Source organism: Prinia subflava, chromosome Z, assembly GCF_021018805.1.
Source record: "Prinia subflava isolate CZ2003 ecotype Zambia chromosome Z, Cam_Psub_1.2, whole genome shotgun sequence".
In the NCBI taxonomy this organism is placed as follows: domain Eukaryota; kingdom Metazoa; phylum Chordata; class Aves; order Passeriformes; family Cisticolidae; genus Prinia; species Prinia subflava.
In genome coordinates this window covers 84,345,050-84,365,250 of record NC_086283.1, presented here as the reverse complement: position 1 = coordinate 84,365,250, position 20,201 = coordinate 84,345,050, and the positions used below count along the sequence as shown (strand labels likewise).

General features: G+C 41.0%; 1 protein-coding gene across 5 annotated transcripts; it reads left to right on the top strand.

The window, feature by feature from the left end:
- The first annotated feature begins 450 nt into the window (after positions 1-450).
- On the top strand, positions 451-18,720 carry SLC45A2 (solute carrier family 45 member 2). 5 transcript variants are annotated; one of them, XM_063422394.1, is made up of 7 exons: positions 451-858; positions 2,038-2,214; positions 5,508-5,833; positions 9,643-9,786; positions 10,987-11,110; positions 11,924-12,129; positions 15,932-18,720. In XM_063422394.1, the coding sequence occupies exons 1-7, from the start codon at positions 474-476 to the stop codon at positions 16,154-16,156; spliced, it is 1,587 nt and encodes a 528-aa protein (XP_063278464.1). In that variant the 5' UTR covers positions 451-473; the 3' UTR covers positions 16,157-18,720. The 5 variants fall into 5 exon arrangements, with proteins under 5 accessions (XP_063278464.1, XP_063278465.1, XP_063278467.1 ...); XM_063422395.1 differs by having other exon boundaries at positions 451-982; positions 2,119-2,214; XM_063422393.1 differs by having other exon boundaries at positions 452-982.
- The last annotated feature ends 1,481 nt before the right edge of the window (positions 18,721-20,201 follow it).

Here is a 20,201-nt window from a genome sequence, read left to right as displayed (position 1 = left end):
GATTTCTATCACGTTTTGTATCTGTCTCTTAACACTCAAGGGCAATGGGATAGGTTCACTTACTCATCCTATGAAGTGCATTGAAATCCTTTTCCGGATAGATGCAGGTTTTTCCTCCCAGGTTAGTGAGCAGGGAATGGTCTGATGCTCATGTTTGCTGAATAGAAAGATGAGGACTAGGTTCCTGGTGTCACTGCTGTCTTACAGCAAGATCTTAAAACAAGAGGAACAGCTTTGTGTCAGGCTAATCCTGTGCCCGGACCATGTGATGTATGTTCCTATTATATGTGTGCTTCATGCGTAAACAGTAATTCCTTAGTTGTGGATAGTCGGGAGCAGTGCAGACGCCCAAAACCTCAGATCTGCTAATGTGAACCCATGCTTCCCCGCCCCCTTCCTGGCATAACTTGTGATCGCAGAGCCATGAAAGTATGTGAGTCCCTCCCCCGGCACAGACCGATCCCACCCAGCATATGATCTGGGCCCCATGTCAGCTGGAGCAGGCAGCACCAGCTCGCCACCGCACTGCTCGCAGCCGGAGCCATGACCTTAACGAAGGAGAGCTTCCACAGGGCTCTTCCCCTCACCTCTGGAGCGGCCACGGCCGACGTGGATGGCCCCAGAGAGAAGGAGGAAGCTCCGAGGCAGTCGGTGATGAGGACTGGAGCAGTGGTGCCCAGGAGGCGAGCGGTGGGAAGGCTGGTCATGCACAGCATGGCCATGTTCGGCCGGGAGTTCTGCTATGCCGTGGAGGCTGCCTTTGTCACGCCAGTGCTGCTCAGTGTAGGGCTGCCCAAGAACCTCTACAGCCTCGTGTGGCTCATCAGCCCTATCCTGGGCTTCGTGCTGCAGCCCGTGGTAGGTTCAGCCAGTGATCACTGCACCTGTAGCTGGGGCAAGAGGCGACCTTACATTCTGGGTCTGGGCATCATAATGCTGTTAGGCATGGCTTTGTACCTCAATGGGGACGTGATCATCTCAGGTGAGTGAGGGGCATGCACAAAACTCGTTCTAGCCTTTCAAATAAAAAAAAAAGAGAGGGGTTCCCCTTTTCCTTCTTAAAATGCACTGTTAAGATTTGCTATCATGTGACTCGGGTGCACTGAAGGAGCCGGGGAGCAGTGTAATCTTTGTGTACATTCAATCCTAACACTGCATGTTGTGTACCCTGTGCGTAGTGTTCTGTAGTCTGTGCATGTGTGTGCAGTCTGTTGTACGTTGGTTTAGTTGCCTGGTAAGCTCCTAGAGGTAAAGATATGCTTAGAAGTTTTTATGAGCTAAGAGCTACCTTGTTAGCTTAAATGATAGTATTGCTTTTTGTGATGTGATGCATATCCAAACTGAATTCCCGTTCATCCCTATTTTAGATGAATTAGTATTCAAAATATTCCTGTTTAATTATTGCAGCACTTGACCCAGGACTGTATGGTGCTGGTGAAAAAGAAAAATCCTTAACTGCTTGGAAAGCCTGTTGCAGCTGAACCAGGCACAGCAAATAGGAGTGGCATCCCTATTGTCACATTTTAGCTTGGGATGTAGCTTCCTAAAGTCTTGATAGTTGTTGACTAGACAGATAGGGGAGGTGTGTGTTTTATGGATTGATTTAGTCTCTCTTCCTTGATATTATTGATGTTGAATATACTTGATTTCATTGACCCAGAATGAGATGCTGCAGTCAACTCTTGATTATCTAAAACAGTATAAGAGTGGGACAAAGAGAATAAACGATAAGTATTACAAAATGCATGTGTCAGGCTACCAGAGCATGCTTTGAAGGTGTAAAGGAATAGATTAGGATAGTGATGCTGGACGTGGAGTGTGAAGCATTCTGAGCATGTGCTGACTCAAGGCAGTAAGTCAACCTAGCTCAGCTCAGCACTACACAGAGTCAGCTCTCCTGCTTCTCTGATGAGATTTTGGTGTCACTGGACTATGTTGCACAACCAGTCATTGTTTAGATTTTGAGGTATCAGGAAATGTCATTTTGCAGAACGTGGCACTGTTGCTGTCAGAATGAGGGTGTTTTTCTTTTTTTAGCTTTCATCGATGAGAGAGAAAAACAGCGGACGTGGGCAATAGTCATTACCATGCTGGGAGTAGTACTTTTTGATTTTGCAGCTGATTTTGTTGATGGTCCCATCAAAGCGTATTTATTTGATGTCTGCTCTCATCAGGATAAAGAAAAGGGTCTGCATTACCACGCCCTCTTTACAGGTACACTGATCCCTTCTTTTTCTCCCTACCTCTCAAAGGAGGGGAAGGTAATTGCCTGGATTTTATCATCACTGTGTTTCTAGTCTTGAATGAACTGATCATCTGATCCTGCACTTCAGTCACGAGACTTTTGTTGCTGGGTTTTCACTACTCCAAAGAACAGGGACTTGTGATTACTGCTGCAAGAATTCTGAAGAAGGCTGCAGGCACAAACAATTACAGCAACACAGACATGGTTTAATAGTAGTTCGTTATTTAAAAAGTAAAGTAGTGTTTGTTCAGTTTGTTTTGGGTTATTTTCAATTTTTTGCTGAGGCAAAAATTAATGGATGTAGTTTGTTTTATGCTATTGTGCATAAAAATAACATTTTTGACTTGTCATGTGACAGAAAGAGATCTGTACAAACTGATTGCTTTCCATTCTTCAGCAGTGCTCCAGTATGTGCTGTATAGAAAAAGAGTTCTGCGTAAAATTCAGAAACTCCCAACTCCCACAAAATAGGTCCAAGTGGTTCAGTTCAAGTTCCTGCAAATGAAGTTAACAGCTTCATTTGCCTTTGTACATTTTTGGTATGTTGCCAAGTTACAGAAGGACACAAAACTGTTGGAAAAAGTCCAGAGAAGGGCCATGAAGTTGATAAGGGGACTGGAACACGTCTCCTATGAAGACAGGCTGAGAAAGTTGGGGCTGTTCAGCCTAGAGAAGAAAAGGTTGTGGGGAGATCTCATAGGAACCTTCCAGTGACTGAAGGGGGGCCACAAGGAAGCTGGAGAGGCATGCTTCTTTAGGAAGATAATGGGAAATTTAGGCTGGATGTTAGGAAGAAATTCTTCCCGGTGAGGGTAGTGAGGCACTGGAATAGGTTGTCCAGGGAGGTTAGGGATGCCCAGCCCTGTCAGTGTTCCAGGCCAGGCTGGACAAGGCCTTGAGTAGCCTGATCTACTGGGAGATGGCCCTGCCAGTGGCAGGGTGGGTGGGACTGGGTGATCTCTAAGGTTGATTCCAGCTCCTGAACATTGATTCCATGACATCATCTGTACAATGTGAGCCCTGTGTTGAGGAGATGCACAGGGAATACACCTAAGGCTGTGTACCTGTGATGTGACCCAGGAGGAACCTCCTGCCACATCTGAGAGTAGTCCCTGTGAAAGCACTAGACAGAAAGCAGACTATGTGAGGAGTCATGCAATTTTTGTTACAGCAGATTTTTGGGACCACTGAGCCCCCACCAGGAGCAGAGAGATGCAGACTCAGTAGCAGTTACTCTGTTCAGGGAGCAAGGTGTAGTAGGTAATGACATCAGGCCAATTTTGGACCCATGAAATAACTGTGTCCAGGAACAGAGATTGTAAGGGAAGTTTAAAGCCACGTGGGAATGAAATCTGTATTGCTCATTAGAAACAGACAGATAAAATGTTAAAGAATCACTTTTTTGGACAGAGAGAGGAGTGAGTCTCTATACTCAGCACAACTCTGGGTGCAATTTTGTTTTGGAGCATGCCAAAGTCTCCAAATTTGAAGCTACAGATTTAGCTGATTCAGTGTACTGAGCTGTGAAAAGGAATAACATAAAACAGAGCTGGGGCAAAGTGCATGACTTGGTCCAGCATCCTGTGCTCTCTACAACAAATTCCTCAATATCTTAACCCTTCCTAACTGAAAGTTCCCTGGTCTGGTGTTGAAATTCTCCCTTGACTGGAGTTCTACGCCCTCCCAAGGCAGTCTTCTCCAGCAATTCACTGGCTTTGGTGTTGGTTTTCCCTAAACTGTAATATTAATATCTGTTCCCTACACTTTACATTTATTATTCCCCTTTTTATCCCTATTAGACATAGCCAGTAATCTTCCCATTTCTTTCTCAGTTTGTGTTTTAGATTTTTTTCCCCAATTTAGTTCCTTCCTTCCTTTTATAGTTAATATTTCTAAGCTTTTACTCTCCAGTTTGCCTTCAGTTTAGGGTTTGAACATGCAACTTGATAGCTTTGCAGTTATGAAACCCATGGCCACTTATTCAAGTGGAAGAAAGAGTGTACAGATCCAACAACTCAGCGTCCAGGCTGCATTCCAATATCATTATGCTTCTTTTTCAAAACAGCATGCAACAACATCCTCAAATGTCACACATTCTCCCTGCAAACATACACTGAAAATATGTAGTGTAGATTTTCTTTAAAAGGTTATTAGCATAATTGTTTTTTATGAGAACAAGTAAGGATAGAGTATCCTGTGAAATGCCACAGGACACAATGAAGGAGGGCCATAATCAGATCCAAGAGGGCAAAGAAAGTACAGAAAGCCCAGAATGAAATCAAAATCCCCTGTTTTGTTGGGGAAGCAAGTGCAGGTGCTGTTAGTTTTTGTTAGATGCAGGGCTTTGCTGTACACTGTTATCAGTTCTCCTGAGTAGAAGGGTAGAAATGCTTCCATGTTCTTGGAAAGTGGAGCTCCTGTGGAAGAACTCCCAACCATCCATCCCCCAGAGCCACCTGGTTAACAGGGTGTCAGGTCCTGCAAAGGTGCCACCCCTACCACAGGTCTGTACTGAATGTTCCTGTGGATCTCTGTGTGCACTTATATCAAACAGAAGAAATTGTAAAAAAACTGACTGAAAACTGAGTTTATTAACTTCAAGGCACAAAGTAACATTCTCATTTTACTCTTTAGTCTACCTCTTCTGCGAAAATTAGTAAATGAGATTACACACTTATATTTGTTGTTTTCTGTTTTCTTTTCCAAGTGCTGTGGTACTTGGACTTGTATAAGTACAAAACAATGCCTTTGGGTTTATTTATTTTTTAAAAATTTTTACATGGAGGCAGTATTTCTGTTTGGACTAAGCTAAATAAAATACATTTTACAAATTCTGAACTATAGATAGTCTCGATGTAATTTTAAAAAATCTAAAAATTGTTCTGTGAAAACAAAAAAATAGAAAACCCCATAAATTTTTGTAGGATTTTATTTAGTTTTACGTGTATTATTTACCATTTCAACGAAAATAGATCTTCAAAGATTCAAAAAAAGAGATGGAGTCTATGTTGTTATATGTTTAGGCAATTTCTGGACAGCTCTGCCTGACAAATCTGAGGAGATTTTTCAAGAGATGTTTTAATAACTGCTCATGTATGTGCTTAGCTCATTATTCCTATTTCTTGTATAAAATATCTGAACAGTGATTTTTCTATCATTTCTAGAGGGCATCACCTATTGAGGATAATATGTACTCTTTGTTTATTTTATCAATGCCAGTAGACATATCTTTTCTTCTTTTATTTTTTCCCCACCATTGTAGGTTTGGGAGGAGCCCTGGGTTACCTTACAGGTGCTATGGACTGGGGTCAAACGATACTAGGATATACCTTGGCATCGGAATTCCAGGTGATTTTCTTATTCGCAGCCTTGGTTTTCATAATCTGCCTTACCCTACATCTGTGCAGTATTCCTGAAGTCCCACTCAGACAGGAAAACGAAGAGGCAAAGTTCTTGTTGGAAGTGACTGAACCCCACAAATACAACTCCATAGAGGAGGAAATTAAGAATGGTTACTTAAAATCAACATGTGCCGAACTGAAGGCAGCAGCCAAGCCAGGGAAATGCGCGGTTGCGTCACGCACGGAGGTGAGTGCATAGATGATTTTATGGGATGTATCTTTGCATCCTTGGTGACCCCTTAATTAGCTGATGCTGATTGTCTGTAATGGAGCTTTTTCGCGCGCACAGAAGAGAACCCTCCACCAGAATACAGAGACAGGAGAAAGCCTGCTTGCTTTCTTTTTCTTTTTCTATTTTTCTTTTCTTTTTCTTTTTTTTTTTTTTCTTTAGAAAGTATTGCCAGTAAGAGGGATGAGACAAGCTGGTTCTGATGCTTTGATCCATTGGCAGGGATGAGGGAGAACCTGGCTCAGCTGTCTGCTCAATGTCTCTTGATACTCTCCTTATGTAATGAATTTTGTAAACAGGATCTACTTTGTCCTTTAGTCTTGATATTAGCATATTAGCATAAAATTGTGGACAAAGACTACAAAGGCCATTAATCTTTGATGTAGGTCTCTAATTCTAACTGAAGTCCATACAATTTTGTACATAGTACATGTAAAATGTGTGTTCCCTGTCTAGTAAACATTTCAGTTTTCTGCTGCTGAACATTTTGTTGAGCACTAATATGTTTAAAATTTGTACTTCCACACCAGTACTACCTTGCTACCAGATTCTGAGTTTTATTTTCAGTCATATTGTATCTATGCCTTTGGTAGAATTTTGAGGTGTGAGAGAACATTGTGTACTTTTAAATCCTCACTGTTATTTTGTTTCTGATGCATTTTTATGAGAGATTTCTTCAACCTAAGACACATAGGAAGAGGTGAATCTACCAGAAAAATATCTGGGGAGCCCACTGCTAGCATGGTCTAGGGAACAGATGATCATTTTTGTTGTTTGGTTGATGACTTTTAGTGCTAGAAGTCCTCACGTCTATCTCATGGCACCCATGGTACCCTAGGTATGCAAAGTATAACACAATAGTGGTGACACAATTGCTTCTCATTTTAATTTCACTTTTGATTTCTTGGCATTATGCACATTATCCATCCCTGATACACTGTTACAAAGGTTTGATAAATCAGGTAAAACATACTAAGAATGTGCAAATGATCATAAGTAAGAAAGCAATAGGCTTTTTTAATCTATAAATAAAAGGGATTTATTATCTTTTTTACTATTTGTAATTTATTTTATAATAGCACTTGGTGTTTCTAACTGGAAAAAAATATCATTAAACCAGATGCAAGACATACAAAATGAGCATTGCCTGATGAGAATGCCAGCAAGGCAACAGCTATGGGGAGAATCTGACAAGAGCACTGTGATGTTGTCTGAACTCCCCCACTGCAGGCCAGCGTGAGCAGGCAGCATCCTTCACCAGTGCTGTTCACTCCAAGCATCCTCCGAATGTTAGAGATGCTGAGCGTCATTGTTTGCTAGGACCATGTAGGCTCTAAAAAAAAAAGGAAGGCAAATGAAGATGAGAGAATGATGCGGTGAAAGTGGGGGGAGCAGTCTGAGGTTTGGGGTAGCCTCTGCCTTGGCAGGAAATAATTCCACGGAGCCAGTAACATGAGTAACATGGTGTTGGCTGTCTGACACCGGAGGTGAAGCTGTGGTGTCCACTGTGGGCAAGCTGTGTCATTGCCCTCCTGTCTGACGAGGCTGGGCAGCCTGCTAGAGTCCCCCAGTGCTTTGATCAACCTCATGTTTCTTTGATGTGCATTTCTTTGTGTATGAATTCTAGACACTCACTGCTTTAATGATCTGTCTCCTGTGGCACATGTTTGCTGAGTTCATTCATTACCATAATCACTTCCTTGAAGAAATGGTTCCTGTTTTTCTGTCTCTTTTTTTATTGCAGGCATCGTGGCTATATTTCTTCTAAATTAAGGCCTATGCTCTCACATGCTAATAGTTAACATGATTATTAATGAGATTTGACCTGTTACAGTATGAACAGACACCCAAAGCAATTAGCCTTGTATTCTTTTGAATGGTGTCAAGTTATTCAGGGCCCACTGCCACAAAACCCAAGTCATATTGCTTCCTCTGTATTCTTATTATCTTATGCCCTGAGTTGTAGTGATTTTGTAGAGATTATTTGGTATTGTGAGCTTTTGAAGGATAAGGCACTTAAACAGAGCTAAACTTTAGCACATTATTTAAATTAGCAGGCAGTTTGTGTGCTGGTATGTTTTGAATGTATGCATTAAACATTTTTGCTTTCCATTTCCACTCTCTGGAATATCTAAATAGAAAACATTTCTATCTAGCTATTAAATTATTGTTTGTAATCACTGCAGTGTCCTTTGTAGTTCCATGACTTTATCTTAAAACTTTGATTGGAAATGTTGTTTTAAAAAGCAGTGTGGAAGAATGAAAAACTAAATTAAGCCAAGTCAAACTATAGTAATTATCCTTGAAATAACACTAATGAGTATATCTGGATTTTTTTTGTTTGTTTTCTTTTTCTAAATGTGGAAGAATCTAATGCTTACCCTGTTAAAAAAAGACAGTGATGCCAAGAGAAATTCCAAGGGATTTGGACAATATACAGGCCAAGGTAGAAGTCAGCAACTTGAATTTTGGCATTCCTATGAGGATTAAAAACCTCACACTGAAGCAAAGTATTTTCCAACTTTATATGTGGTGATTATTCATAGAGTAGCTTGCAGCATAACCTAGTTCAAAGGAAAGTAGAATTGTGAAAAGTACAACACTGAGGTAAGAAAGGAAAAAATGACATCTTACAGCAAATTGAAGACAAGATCCAGTCCTGGATTTTCCAGTAATTAGCATAACTTTTGCAGTTCTTCCACATTTTATAACATGCATCTTCCCTTACTATCTCTCCCAACACTTTTGTCTCCAAATATTATGAGAGAAAATTGGAAGTTTTCCATCATGCACAGTTAAAATAGTATCTTTTTTTTTTTTCCCCTTTAAAAGCAGTGAACCATGCAGGAGCTTTAATACAGGAAGAATTATGTGTCAAAATACCTGATATCAAGCACACCCACAGCAGCTAAAAAAAAAAAAAAGGAATACAAATGATCTGATGCATGTGACTGGAAGAGAAACTGAGAGTTTTGGGGCACAGGGCTGAGACAAGGAGGGAGATAATGTGGGGTGTTAAAGGTGGTGAGAAAATTTGGTTTTCCTCATGGATGAGATTTGTTAACCAGCACCAGTTAAGTTTTGATTGCAAAATGAGGTATTTATCCCATGGTATGAGGTGTTCAGATGCTGGATCTCACATTCTCTGTGTGCTACCATGGTGAACCACAGCTTCTCCCTGCTTCAAGGACAGTGCCTAATGGAAATCTCATGATATGCCTGAAGAAGTAGAAGTTTCCTTAGAAAAATAAGTTTCCTAGGGAATTCAGCACATAGAGTAGAAAGGAAATAAGGTCTCAGAAATGCTCAGAAATCCATAACTGACACATTTTAATTTTCAGGAAGTATTTTGAGCATAACTTTTTTCTGCAGCAACTTTAAGTTTTCAGTGTAAAGCTAATGATCCCCATAAAGAAATAACTTTTGTTTCTGGTTGTTTCTGTTGTTGGTTCATTGGTGGTTTTTTTTAACTCTGAGTCTGCTTTGGCGGAAAATTTCCCTGTGATTCTACATGTAAATAATTGTCCTACTGATTATAACATCAAGAAATGTTACGTTTCTGCTGGTATACTTCATCTCTTCCATAGTTTCTGTGAATTCTATAAATTGAAGGAAACTCAATACCCAAGCAACACTTCCTACAAAAAAGAAGACTTTGGAAGTTTAGCAATGAAAAGATACTACTAAGGCCTTCTTCACTTGCTGTCAGCTATTTCATTAGCGTTCAGGACAATAATACTGTATTATTCTTGAATATTTGCTTTTAGGTAAAAAGACAGATGACCCTTAAATCCCTCTTGAAGACACTTTTAAGCATGCCATCGCACTATCGCTGCCTGTGTGTGAGCCACCTCTTTGGATGGATGGCATTCCTGTCCAACATGCTCTTCTTCACGGATTTCATGGGACAGGTAAAGCCTAAAATCCTCTCACTACTTCCTTGTAGCACCTCCTCCTCCATCAAAAAAAAAGCCTGAGGAAATTACACTGGTGTCAGAGGCATTTCTATCTAGATGGCTCAACAAGTTTTGTAAATGAGCTAATTAAGGCCAGGTCCTTGTTCCAAGCCTGTCTGTGAAATCATTGAGGAAAACTTTTAGAATTTGTAAGGCTATTTGTATCTAACTGTTCCAAGTGCAGCTCTCAGAGCTGGTTGAAACACATCCATTTTCTGCTTTGGCTTTGGAGCTGCTCCCAGGTGGGCAGGTTTTCTAGCTGGGGCAGTGTTTGGATGCAGCTGGCCTTGTCCTGGTGTGTGTGCAGCATCCACACAAAGCTCCTCACCTGCACTGCAGCCTCCCTGGCCTCAGATGATTCAGCTCTTTGCACACAGGGAGCTACTTGGTAGCAGAAAGTTTTATCTTCTTGCATTTGTCTGTCCTGAGTCCCTTTTCTCAGCAACTGTTTGCCTTCACAATACCCAGCGGTTCCTTTTCATGCCATTCCCAGGGACTGTGTGTCCTTGACAGTGATTCTTGCCTATATGGACATGTCTGCCTCCTTTCTTCCAGACTACTAGTATGGTCCTGGCTCAGATCTGTCACTGCCACTCCCTGCTCTTCTGTGGTTTCCACACAGTATTCCCATTTCCTTGCATTTTTTGTCTTTGTAGGCAAGGCAAGAGGGACAGGTTTTTTCCTTGCAGTGAGGATAAACAACTGAAAGACAAAAGTTTTGCTTGTCTAGAAAGGTAACTGAATAAGACAATAACTGTGTGGAAAAATGAGTGTATTGAGGTAAACCTGAAAGAGAAAACAGAAAAAAAAAAAAAAAAAAGTAGCTAAATCAGGGAAAGAAAAGCTAAAGTAAGAAGGCAGAAGTGGAGAAAGTAAGTTGGAAGTGAGACACCCAAAGGATAAAAGAGCAAACAAGTCAATGTAAAGTAGACAGTCCAGGAAAAGACAGAGGGTAAAAAAATTAGGTGGAAGCTGGCATGTTATAGTCCAGGAGATGTAGTGTGAAACCTGGAGAATTACAAATGGGTGGTTATGACACTGCTTAACAGATTTCTTGGGTGCTCCCTACCAGGGCTGGGGCCCCGTGCCCTAAGAAGGAGGCATTCCCTACATGCAGCCATCCCTGCCTTCTGTGACATTCGTGGTCTCTTTCAGGTTGTGTACCACGGGAATCCTTATGCACCTCACAACTCCACACTTTACCTTACCTACAAAACTGGGGTGGAGATGGGATGCTGGGGACTGTGCATCAATGCAATTTCTTCATCAGTCTATTCTTGTAAGTATCCATGAATGAACTCCAACACTGTGTTAGCTGTTGTTTAAACACCATAAAGGGATGCCCAATTACCTGGACTTTTTCTACATTAAAGCTTTAAAGAATGTTACATTCTCAGCATTGTTAGAAACTCGTATCTTAGCACAGTTCCTGACCACATGATGAGGGGTCACTTTGGGAGTAAGACATTTTTCTGAACTGACCCTGAACACTGAAAATCATTCTGAAATTAAATGCCACACCAAATTCTTAGGTGCTCTTTCACTTAGCAATGCTTAGCTGTAGGCTCACAAAGGTAGCCTCTCCCCATTTGCATTCCCCATGCAGAAGGCCTTGCCAGAAGCTTGAATCTTGTTGTGCAAAATTAGGTGTAAACATGCTAGCATAGCTCCTCAGGTAGATTTCACCATAACTTTTCCCAACGATTAAAAAATTACTTGTGATCTGAAAACTCAAATAAGTGGCATTTTGAGGGTTGATTTGAGCATCTAAAAGAGGCTTGGGGCAATGTTTTCACCTTTGGAGCTTAACTGCAGGCATTTTTGTGTGACCTTTCTGTGGATGAATATCAATTCAGCACACACGTGTCTCTGGGTGCAGCTGCAGTGAGAGCTACAGGTTGAGCTCTGGGTAGTGTGAGCAAGTATTCTTTGGCAAATTTATACCTACAATAACCTGAGGTAATTTCCAAAATCATTAAGATTATCTCCTTCATTGCATTTTACAAAATACAACCCCTTAAAAGGAACTCCCTGATAAAATGTGACCTGTTTTTTTTTTTATCTTATCAGCACTTTTGCTTTCTTTTCACAGACTTGCAGAAAGTCCTTCTGCCATACATAGGATTAAAGGGACTTTATTTCATTGGATACCTACTTTTTGGACTGGGTACTGGATTAATTGGCTTGTTTCCCAATCTCTATTCCACTCTGGCTCTTTGTTCACTCTTTGGAGTCATGTCCAGTACTCTGTACACAGTTCCATTCCACCTCATTGCAGAGTACCACAGGGAAGAAGAGGTGAGTGCAATGTCTCAGGAAGCATTAAGTTCATATCTGTCTGTGTGTGTTCAACCTGTTTGGGGAGTAAACTGGATAGAAATAGTGAGCAGCTTTTAATTTTATTTTTGAACTAATAATAATGACACATATGAATGAGAAGTTTCTGACAGAGAGAGTTAACATCCCAAACTCTCTAAAAATGCCTTCAATGAAACAAATAATTATTTATCATCACATCTGAAACAAAGCCAATCACAGTACATGTTCAGGCACTAAGCAGGTAACAGGACTCCATTTGTGTTGCCATGAAGTCCCACCCTTCTTATATCCTTCTTTCCAGCCACATTAGCAGAGGACTTGACTTTTGAGTGCCTGAGGTTAGTAACAAGTCTGTAAAGGCTGTCAGAATTTTTAGTTAACTACAAAGTGTTACAAAAGCTCTCAGCTAATAAACAAATGACATTCAAGAAGAAATAGCTTTATATAGTTCAGTATTAAATCATATACCACATTCTCATTATCTTTCTAAATGTCTGTGGTTGGGTTTTTGTCCTCCATGGTCTTAAATCCTGTTTCCAAGGAAAATCTGGAAAAACTTGCACATCTTGTATCATGTTCCTGGGCACAGCAGGATCTTCATGTATTGTAAAGTGTTGAGTACTCTAATGGAAAAGTTCTCTCAAGTCTCTCAAGTTGGTCAAACAGCTGGAAACAAGAAAGATTAAAGAGAGTTGGAAGAAATTAGGAAAAATTCTCAGTATATCTTGGGACATCTGAAGAAATTAATAAAGGCAATGTTGAACCACTGGAAAACCACATAAAACACAGTTGAAAGCAGCACAGGGCTAGATCAAGTGCTAGACAATGTCATACTGTTCTGTACAGCTTTCACCAGCACACTCTGAATGATGAATACAACAAAACCCTTTAATTATTCTACTGAATGCTAGGAGGATGTCCCAAAGTGATTAAATATTTCATATATGTGATTCCTAATTTTTTGGTTCATTTCTTTGCTCCTTCCAACGGCGAATGATCATGATGCTTTATGAACACAAAACAAAAGACTGGGAATGAGGCCAGGTTAGAGTGAGATCTCAATTCTAAACTCAGGTCAGCCAACTTAGAGAGCAGGAGTAAATGCAAAATTTTTATCTGTTCCAAAACAGAACTGAAATAAAATATGCCAAAGTGTGCATGAACTTTAAAGGCAAATATATTCATGTGTTACTTTTAAGACAACCAGTTGTTTCTGGTTTGGTGTATGGTACTTGCTGTTACAGATGTTAAAAGATATATGTTAGATTTTATATTAATGGGCTGAGATTTATCTCAAATCTTCTATAGTGTACAAGATAGGAAAAAAAATAAAGAGCAAACATCAAGCACAGGAGCGCGTTCATTTACAGATTCATATATTTGTGGTTGGAACTACTGCCACATAGGGACAGTGGGAATAGCCCAGCAAAATAAATATAGTTTATTTTCAAAAGTGTCCAAAATTAGGACTTTATCATTTCAGAACAAGGAGCAGATATTTTTCCCCCCTATGCACTCTACCAAAATCCTGTACTGTGTTTTATAATGCTGCTATTTCAGCTCCTGTTCCATGCTGCTGTTCCCTAGGATCCAAATTCAATTTTTTCTACTGGATTAGGAAGAGACTTTTTGTCTCCAGTATTTGTGAGCTTTGTGTAGCTCAAAGGCAAGGTAATAAGGTTTGTGAAAAGCATCTTAATGGCTAAGAGAATTTGGATGCCAGAATACAGTGGTGATGCTGGCCTACAGTGTGGGAATTTCTTGTTGGAATACAACCTCCTCCATTTAACAGCCTATACAGGAAGAAAATAAATATGTAAATTATCACATAATTTCCTAGTAAAACAGAGTCATTTCTTTATGGAAGAAGGGACCCTTAGAGATCATGCAGATCCTGCTCAAGATCTGGTTTGAATGATTCCAAGTATGGAGACTGCACAGCCCCTCTAGATAACCTGTTCCAGTGATCCACCAGCCTCACAGGGTGCTAATATGCAAGATACTCGTACATAATAAATGAAGGCTTTTGCTCTGCTAAGTATATCATAGCAGATACACAGATTAGTACTTAAAAGTGGTCCTCAGCAGTGTAGAAAAATCCTAGAAGTCATCCTAGATGTTTGTTTTCAGGTTGCTTTCATCCCCAGCAATAGAAGTATTACATTTGTATTTTCGTACTGATTTCCTTTATGTGCTTTGAGCCATAACTTCAGGTTCCTGCCTGTATGTGTGCAGGGCACATCAACACTGCTGTAAAGCCTTTGGACATGGTTCCTCACAACATCCTTCCCTCTAAGTTGAAAAGATGGATTTTATGAGTGGACTGTTAGATGGATAAGGAAGTGGTTGGATGGTCCCATCCAGAGAGTCAATGACTCACAAGCCAATGGATATCAGTGACAAGCGGTGCCCTCAAGGGTCTGTACTGGGACCAGTGTCATTCAATATCTTCTGTAATGACACAGATGACAGGATTGAGTGCACCCTCAGCAAGTTTGCAGATGACACCAAGCTGAGGTGTGAGGACACACCTGAAGGACAGGATAGCATCCAGAGGGACCTGGACAAGCTCAAGGAGTGGGCCCAGAGGAATCTCATGAGGTTTAACAAGGCCAAGTGCTGGTGCTGCACCTGGGTTGGGACAGCCCCAGTATCAGCCCAGGCTGGGCATGAACAGACCCAGAGCAGCCCTGCCCAGGAGGACTTGGGGGTGCTGCTGGGTGAGGGGCTGGACATGCCCCGGCCATGGCACTCACAGCCCAGAGAGCCAAACGTGTCCTGGGCTGCAGCCAGAGCCCCGTGGGCAGCAGGGGAGGGAGGGAGGGGATTCTGCCCCTCTGCTCTGCTCTGCTGAGACCCAGCTGGAGCTCTGCCTCCAGAGCTGGGGTCCCAGCATGGGAAGGACAGGGACCTGCTGGAGAGAACCCGGAGGAGAGACACAAAAATGTTCATAGTGCTGGAGCACCTCTCCTGCGAGGAAAGGCTGAGAGAATTGAGACTGTTCAGGCTGGAAGGAGAGAAGACTTCACACTGATATAATTGTGGCTTTCCAGTATTTGAAGGCAGCTTGCAAGAAAGATGGAGAGGGGCTTTTCACAAGGGCACATAGGACAAGCAAGAATGACTTCAAACTTAGAGAGAGTAAATTTAGGTTAGATACCAGGAAAAAAATACTTTTTTGTGTGGGTGGTGAGGCACTGGATCAGGTTGTCCAGAGAAGTTTTGGATGCCCCATCCCTGGAATTGTTTAAGGCTAGGCTGGATGTACTTTTGAGCACCCTGGTCTAATGGAAAGTGTTCCTGCTCACAACAAGGAGTTGGAACAAGATGATTTTAAGGTTCCTTCTAACACATAGCATTCTGTGATTCTATGATGATTCTTTGATAATATGATAGTATGGCTCCTTCAGCCATGAGTCAGAGCTAAATTATCCATTACAGGATGACCTTTTCCATTAAACTGCAGTTTGACAGAGCTCAAATTGACCTGAACTTGAAAAAAAAAGTAGAATTTTGCTGGTCAATTTTCAATTCCTTAAGAAAAGGGATAGAGAGGTAAACTGCAGATGAGAAAAACTGGACAATTTGGTGGGGTCTTGGAAAACTCACTGTTACTTGTAAAATCTCTGTGGTAACCTCTGTAGCCTCTGTGGTACAAGAATGGGAGCAGCAAACCATTGACCTGTCCCGCTGCCCTTGGTGGGTGTAACAATGTCTTGGCCAAGAGCTGCATGTTGCTGACACTCTCTGTCTCTGGGGTTTGTTCTGTGCTTCTCTGCAGAGCCTGAAGCTGCAGGAAGGGGAACACGTGGAGGAGCAGGGGCGAGGGAAGGGCATCGACTGCGCTGCTCTGACCTGCATGGTCCAGCTGGCCCAGATCATTCTTGGCGTGGGCCTGGGGCTCCTGGTCAGCGTTGCTGGCAGCGCTGTCACCGTGATTTCGGCATCCACAGTGGCACTCATCGGCTGCTGCTTCGTGGCTTTCTGCATTCGCTATGTGGACTAGGAGTGCAAGGAGCAGTTGGAAGGAATCTCCCCAGGGGAGCCTTTTCTTTCTGGGTCAGTAGCACTGGTGCTGTTGCTGTGCTGACACTGCTGGCACGTCTTCCTCTCTTACCTCCTTGGATCGGTTGCAATTCCAGAGCTTTATGAAATGGAGACTTGATAAAACTGGTTGGCTACTGCCTCAGACACACACACACCCCCACAGTGTGTTCACGTGCTGTGACATGTGATGGTGTGTGTGGCAATGGTATTTTGATGCTCCGGGAGTCATTAAGAAACTCCTCATTACCAATTGGTGAAAGTTAATGGATGAAGAATGTGATAAATTGAAGTGATATAAAAGGACAGAGTTAGGAAGAAAGCTTTTATTTATCTTGTTTTTCAAGTGTCTTAAGCTGGGGGCTGTTCCCTCCAGTAGTCAAAAGCTGCAGGGTATTCAAACAGGTATCAGAGGCCATCCAGGGTACAGTTCTGTTATTAGTGGCACTGCTAAATGGGATCAGTTAATTACCAGCTGCTGTCAAAAGCAGCTTTGAGTGTGAAAAATGACTGGAATATAAAAAAGATTGAAGCCTATTGTGTAAAAGCATTACTATAAAGTAATTATTTTGTACTGGATCCTGCTGCTTTTGTATAAATGAAGTGAAAGTACTGGCTGAGCTTGTCAGGAAAGTCTGTCTAAGGCTGCTTTGCAAATCCATGTGTAGGTACCTAAAAATATGTCTGTGGAAAACAGTTACCATTTCTTCCTTTAAAAAGTGGCCTCTTAGTTCTGATGCTGTAATTGAAAAAATTAACTTGGCCAACATAAGAATTTGACAGCTGGTTGACTACAGAAATTTTGACATTGGATATGACAGCATTTACCTTAAAGTAGCATCCCTCTTTTCTCTGTTTTCCTTCATGCTTTGACTGGAATGGCATTTGCTCTCTACAGAATATTGTAAATAAATTCAGTTCTGCAAAGCACTATCAGGAATTATTGTACAGTAAATATATAAGCCCAGTTATTTGTATTTAATTGCATATGAAGCTTCATTCTTATTTTTATAATACTGCCAGAGTTTTGAAAACATGTTTGTAAAAGCAATATACTATATTTATACTGTGCTTCCTCTGTCCTGAAAACTGTCATATCCATCCACTGTGTTATATGTTAAGCCACATGAAGCCATCTGCTAATGCAATATCATTAATGAACATTGAGAGACTATGGGCAAGTATGGTATTTATGGTTGTTTTTGTCCTTAATGTTGCACGTGTATCATCAACACTGTTCAGAGAAATGCAATGTTGACCTTATCAGCTCTTAGAAGCTCTGCAAGACATGAACTGACAACTCCAAAAATAAAGGGTTACATTTGAGCATCAAGTGCCTCTGCAGAGATGCATCAGCTTCATCCTTTTTCTATGTTTTCAAGAGCAGAGTGAGTCACATATTCTCAGGAAAACCAATTTTCCCTTAGGTCAAGTCTTATTAATTTTAACAAGCATGTGGGAGCCTCAGATGAAGAACCTTTTCTTGATAATGACTGTGTCTCCACTGTAGTCCCCAAAAGGGGCTCAGTGCATGGCAAATCTCATCACAGTATCTGCATCCTGCCTTTTCAAGAAACCACATTTTATGAGTTTTTTGGTTTGTGGCTCTTCATTTCACACTGATGAAAGAGAAAACCTGGGAAGACGGAGCCTCTGGACTGTGCTTGAAACAGTTGGCAGGCACTGAGACAGTTGAAGCACAACAGCCTCAACCGGGACAAATAGGAAGAAGCCAGAAAATGAAGGATTGTTGTCTTCCCAATTAGCTTTATGCCATCATTATCTCACTAACTTCCTCCGTATCTCCTGGAAGGATGAGTTTCCAAGGGAAGAGCAAGGCATCTATGGAGCCATAAAAACAGATAAAGGAGGAGGTGACCTGGTTTTATAGGACTGCACCATGTAAACCTATGCACCAGGACTGAGGTCATAAAGCTCTGATTCCACTGTGAGGCTGCAAAAGAATGTTTACCTATGTCTTTGTCAATATATTCTTTGAGGTTTAACACCATTAGAACATTAACATTTAAATGGTCAATGTTATCCCTGCTCTGTTACACAAAGAGGACGCTGGCACTGATTCAGGCCCTCAAAGGGACCACAGATCTGTGGCAATGTGAGAAGGCTTCTGAACCTGGAGAGTGAAGACAGAAAAGCCCAACATGTATATCAGTGCTTTTATTTAAAAATTCATTCAGAGGAAATAGTTTCAGGGACTCATATTATTATTTTTTTATGATCTCATGATCTTTCCCTTTAAAACCCACTGGGTGCTATAGAAGACAGAAACATTTAAGTCATCTTTTCTCTGGAAATCACCATAAAAAAGCATCCTATATTATTTCCAGGACTTCAAAACAGTATCTTATGAGTCCTTGTTAGACATAGCAAACTGACAAAAAAGTATATACAATTTGGAAAACAGTGTCTAACCAAAAAAACCAAGTATGATGGTGCTCATTCTGAAGTTTAAAATGTATCTCAAGTGTTACTGAAAACAATATAAATTGTTACTAACTCATAAAAGGGGATAAAATAAGTATTTCTTTTAGCAATAGAAATGTTACTAATGTATGTTACTAATATAATGTATTACTAATATGTGAAAGGGGATAAAATATTTATTTCAGCAAAAGAAATGCTAAAATGTTAAAAAATGTTGAAGGTATTGAAGGATTGTACTGTGATGCTATTAATTTAAGAAGTTCTACTTCTGTGCTTTTACAGTAATTCTGGACTTGAGCCATCATTTACTGTACTTAACATCACCTTTTATAGCAATGATATGAGTATAAACTTACAAGTACCTTGTGCCCTGTGATAAACGCCAATCACTCGTTTTTTGAAATTTATGAATATTTAATAAAGAATAAAAATTGGTTACAAAAATATTAATACAATAATAAAAGTTTAAAAAAAGTTTTCAGAGACAGGACAAATAATGAGACAACAAGAGCAAAGAAGGTAGCCCGGGCTTTTGTCCCCCCTCCCTCCCAGACAAAGGCTAGGAAGGAGAAGGGCCCAGAACAAAGAGAAGTCTTCTTTTTTTTAAGCCTTCAGTTTATGACTATTCATATCTTACGTAAAACAAGTAATTTTCAGCTGTTTCTTGTCACAAAAGCTTTCTGTTAATTAAAAGAACGCATGAGAGCATACGTCCTTGAGAAAGTTAGGTGCTGTGGATAAGAGGCCATAAATTCTTCTTCACTAGAAGGTTTAGGGGCCTCTGTAAGGTTTAGGGGCCTCTGTGAATGTTATCTCTGTGCTGAGGAATTTTTCTTCTTGAGCAAAAAATATAACACACATACACAGCTTCTATTGTACTAAACTCATTGTTAATTACAAAACTACATTCACTACATTATTCTAATGTTACTATAGTATAACTTTTCTATCTATCAGATTACATATAGTAAATATCTGCGTAGAGCCACATATACAATATGCCTTTTTCACATGCCCAATCTTTCTCAGCTGGTCTTATTTCCATATACATGAAATCAAATAAATAAAGACCCTCTCTGTGTCGTGTTTATGCAAATGATGCACTTAGACAAACCACACAGGATCTCAGAATGGGTCAGGCTGGAAGGGCCCACACTGGGTCATCTGGTCCAAGCTCGCTGCCCCAGCAGGGCCATCCCAGAGCACAGGGCACAGGATTTTGTCCAGAGGGTTCTTGAATGTCTGTGGTGAAGGAGACTCCCCACCCTCAGTCACCTCTTCTTGAGGCTGAACAAGCCCAGCTCCCCCAGCCTTTCCTCATAAGAGAGATGCTCCTGTCCCTTAATCATCCTTGTATCCCTCCTCTGAACCCTCCCAAAGATGAGATGACCTTTGACAACCAACTGTCCTCCCTCCCACACTCACACACATAGTCATGGCTGAACAAAACAAGGCAGGAGACAAGTCTGTCACCTTATCTTCATGGCACTTCCCTTTTTCTTTCTCTTATGAACATCTGCCACTTATTCCCCTTTAACAAGCAGGCATGTGACACAAGCAAA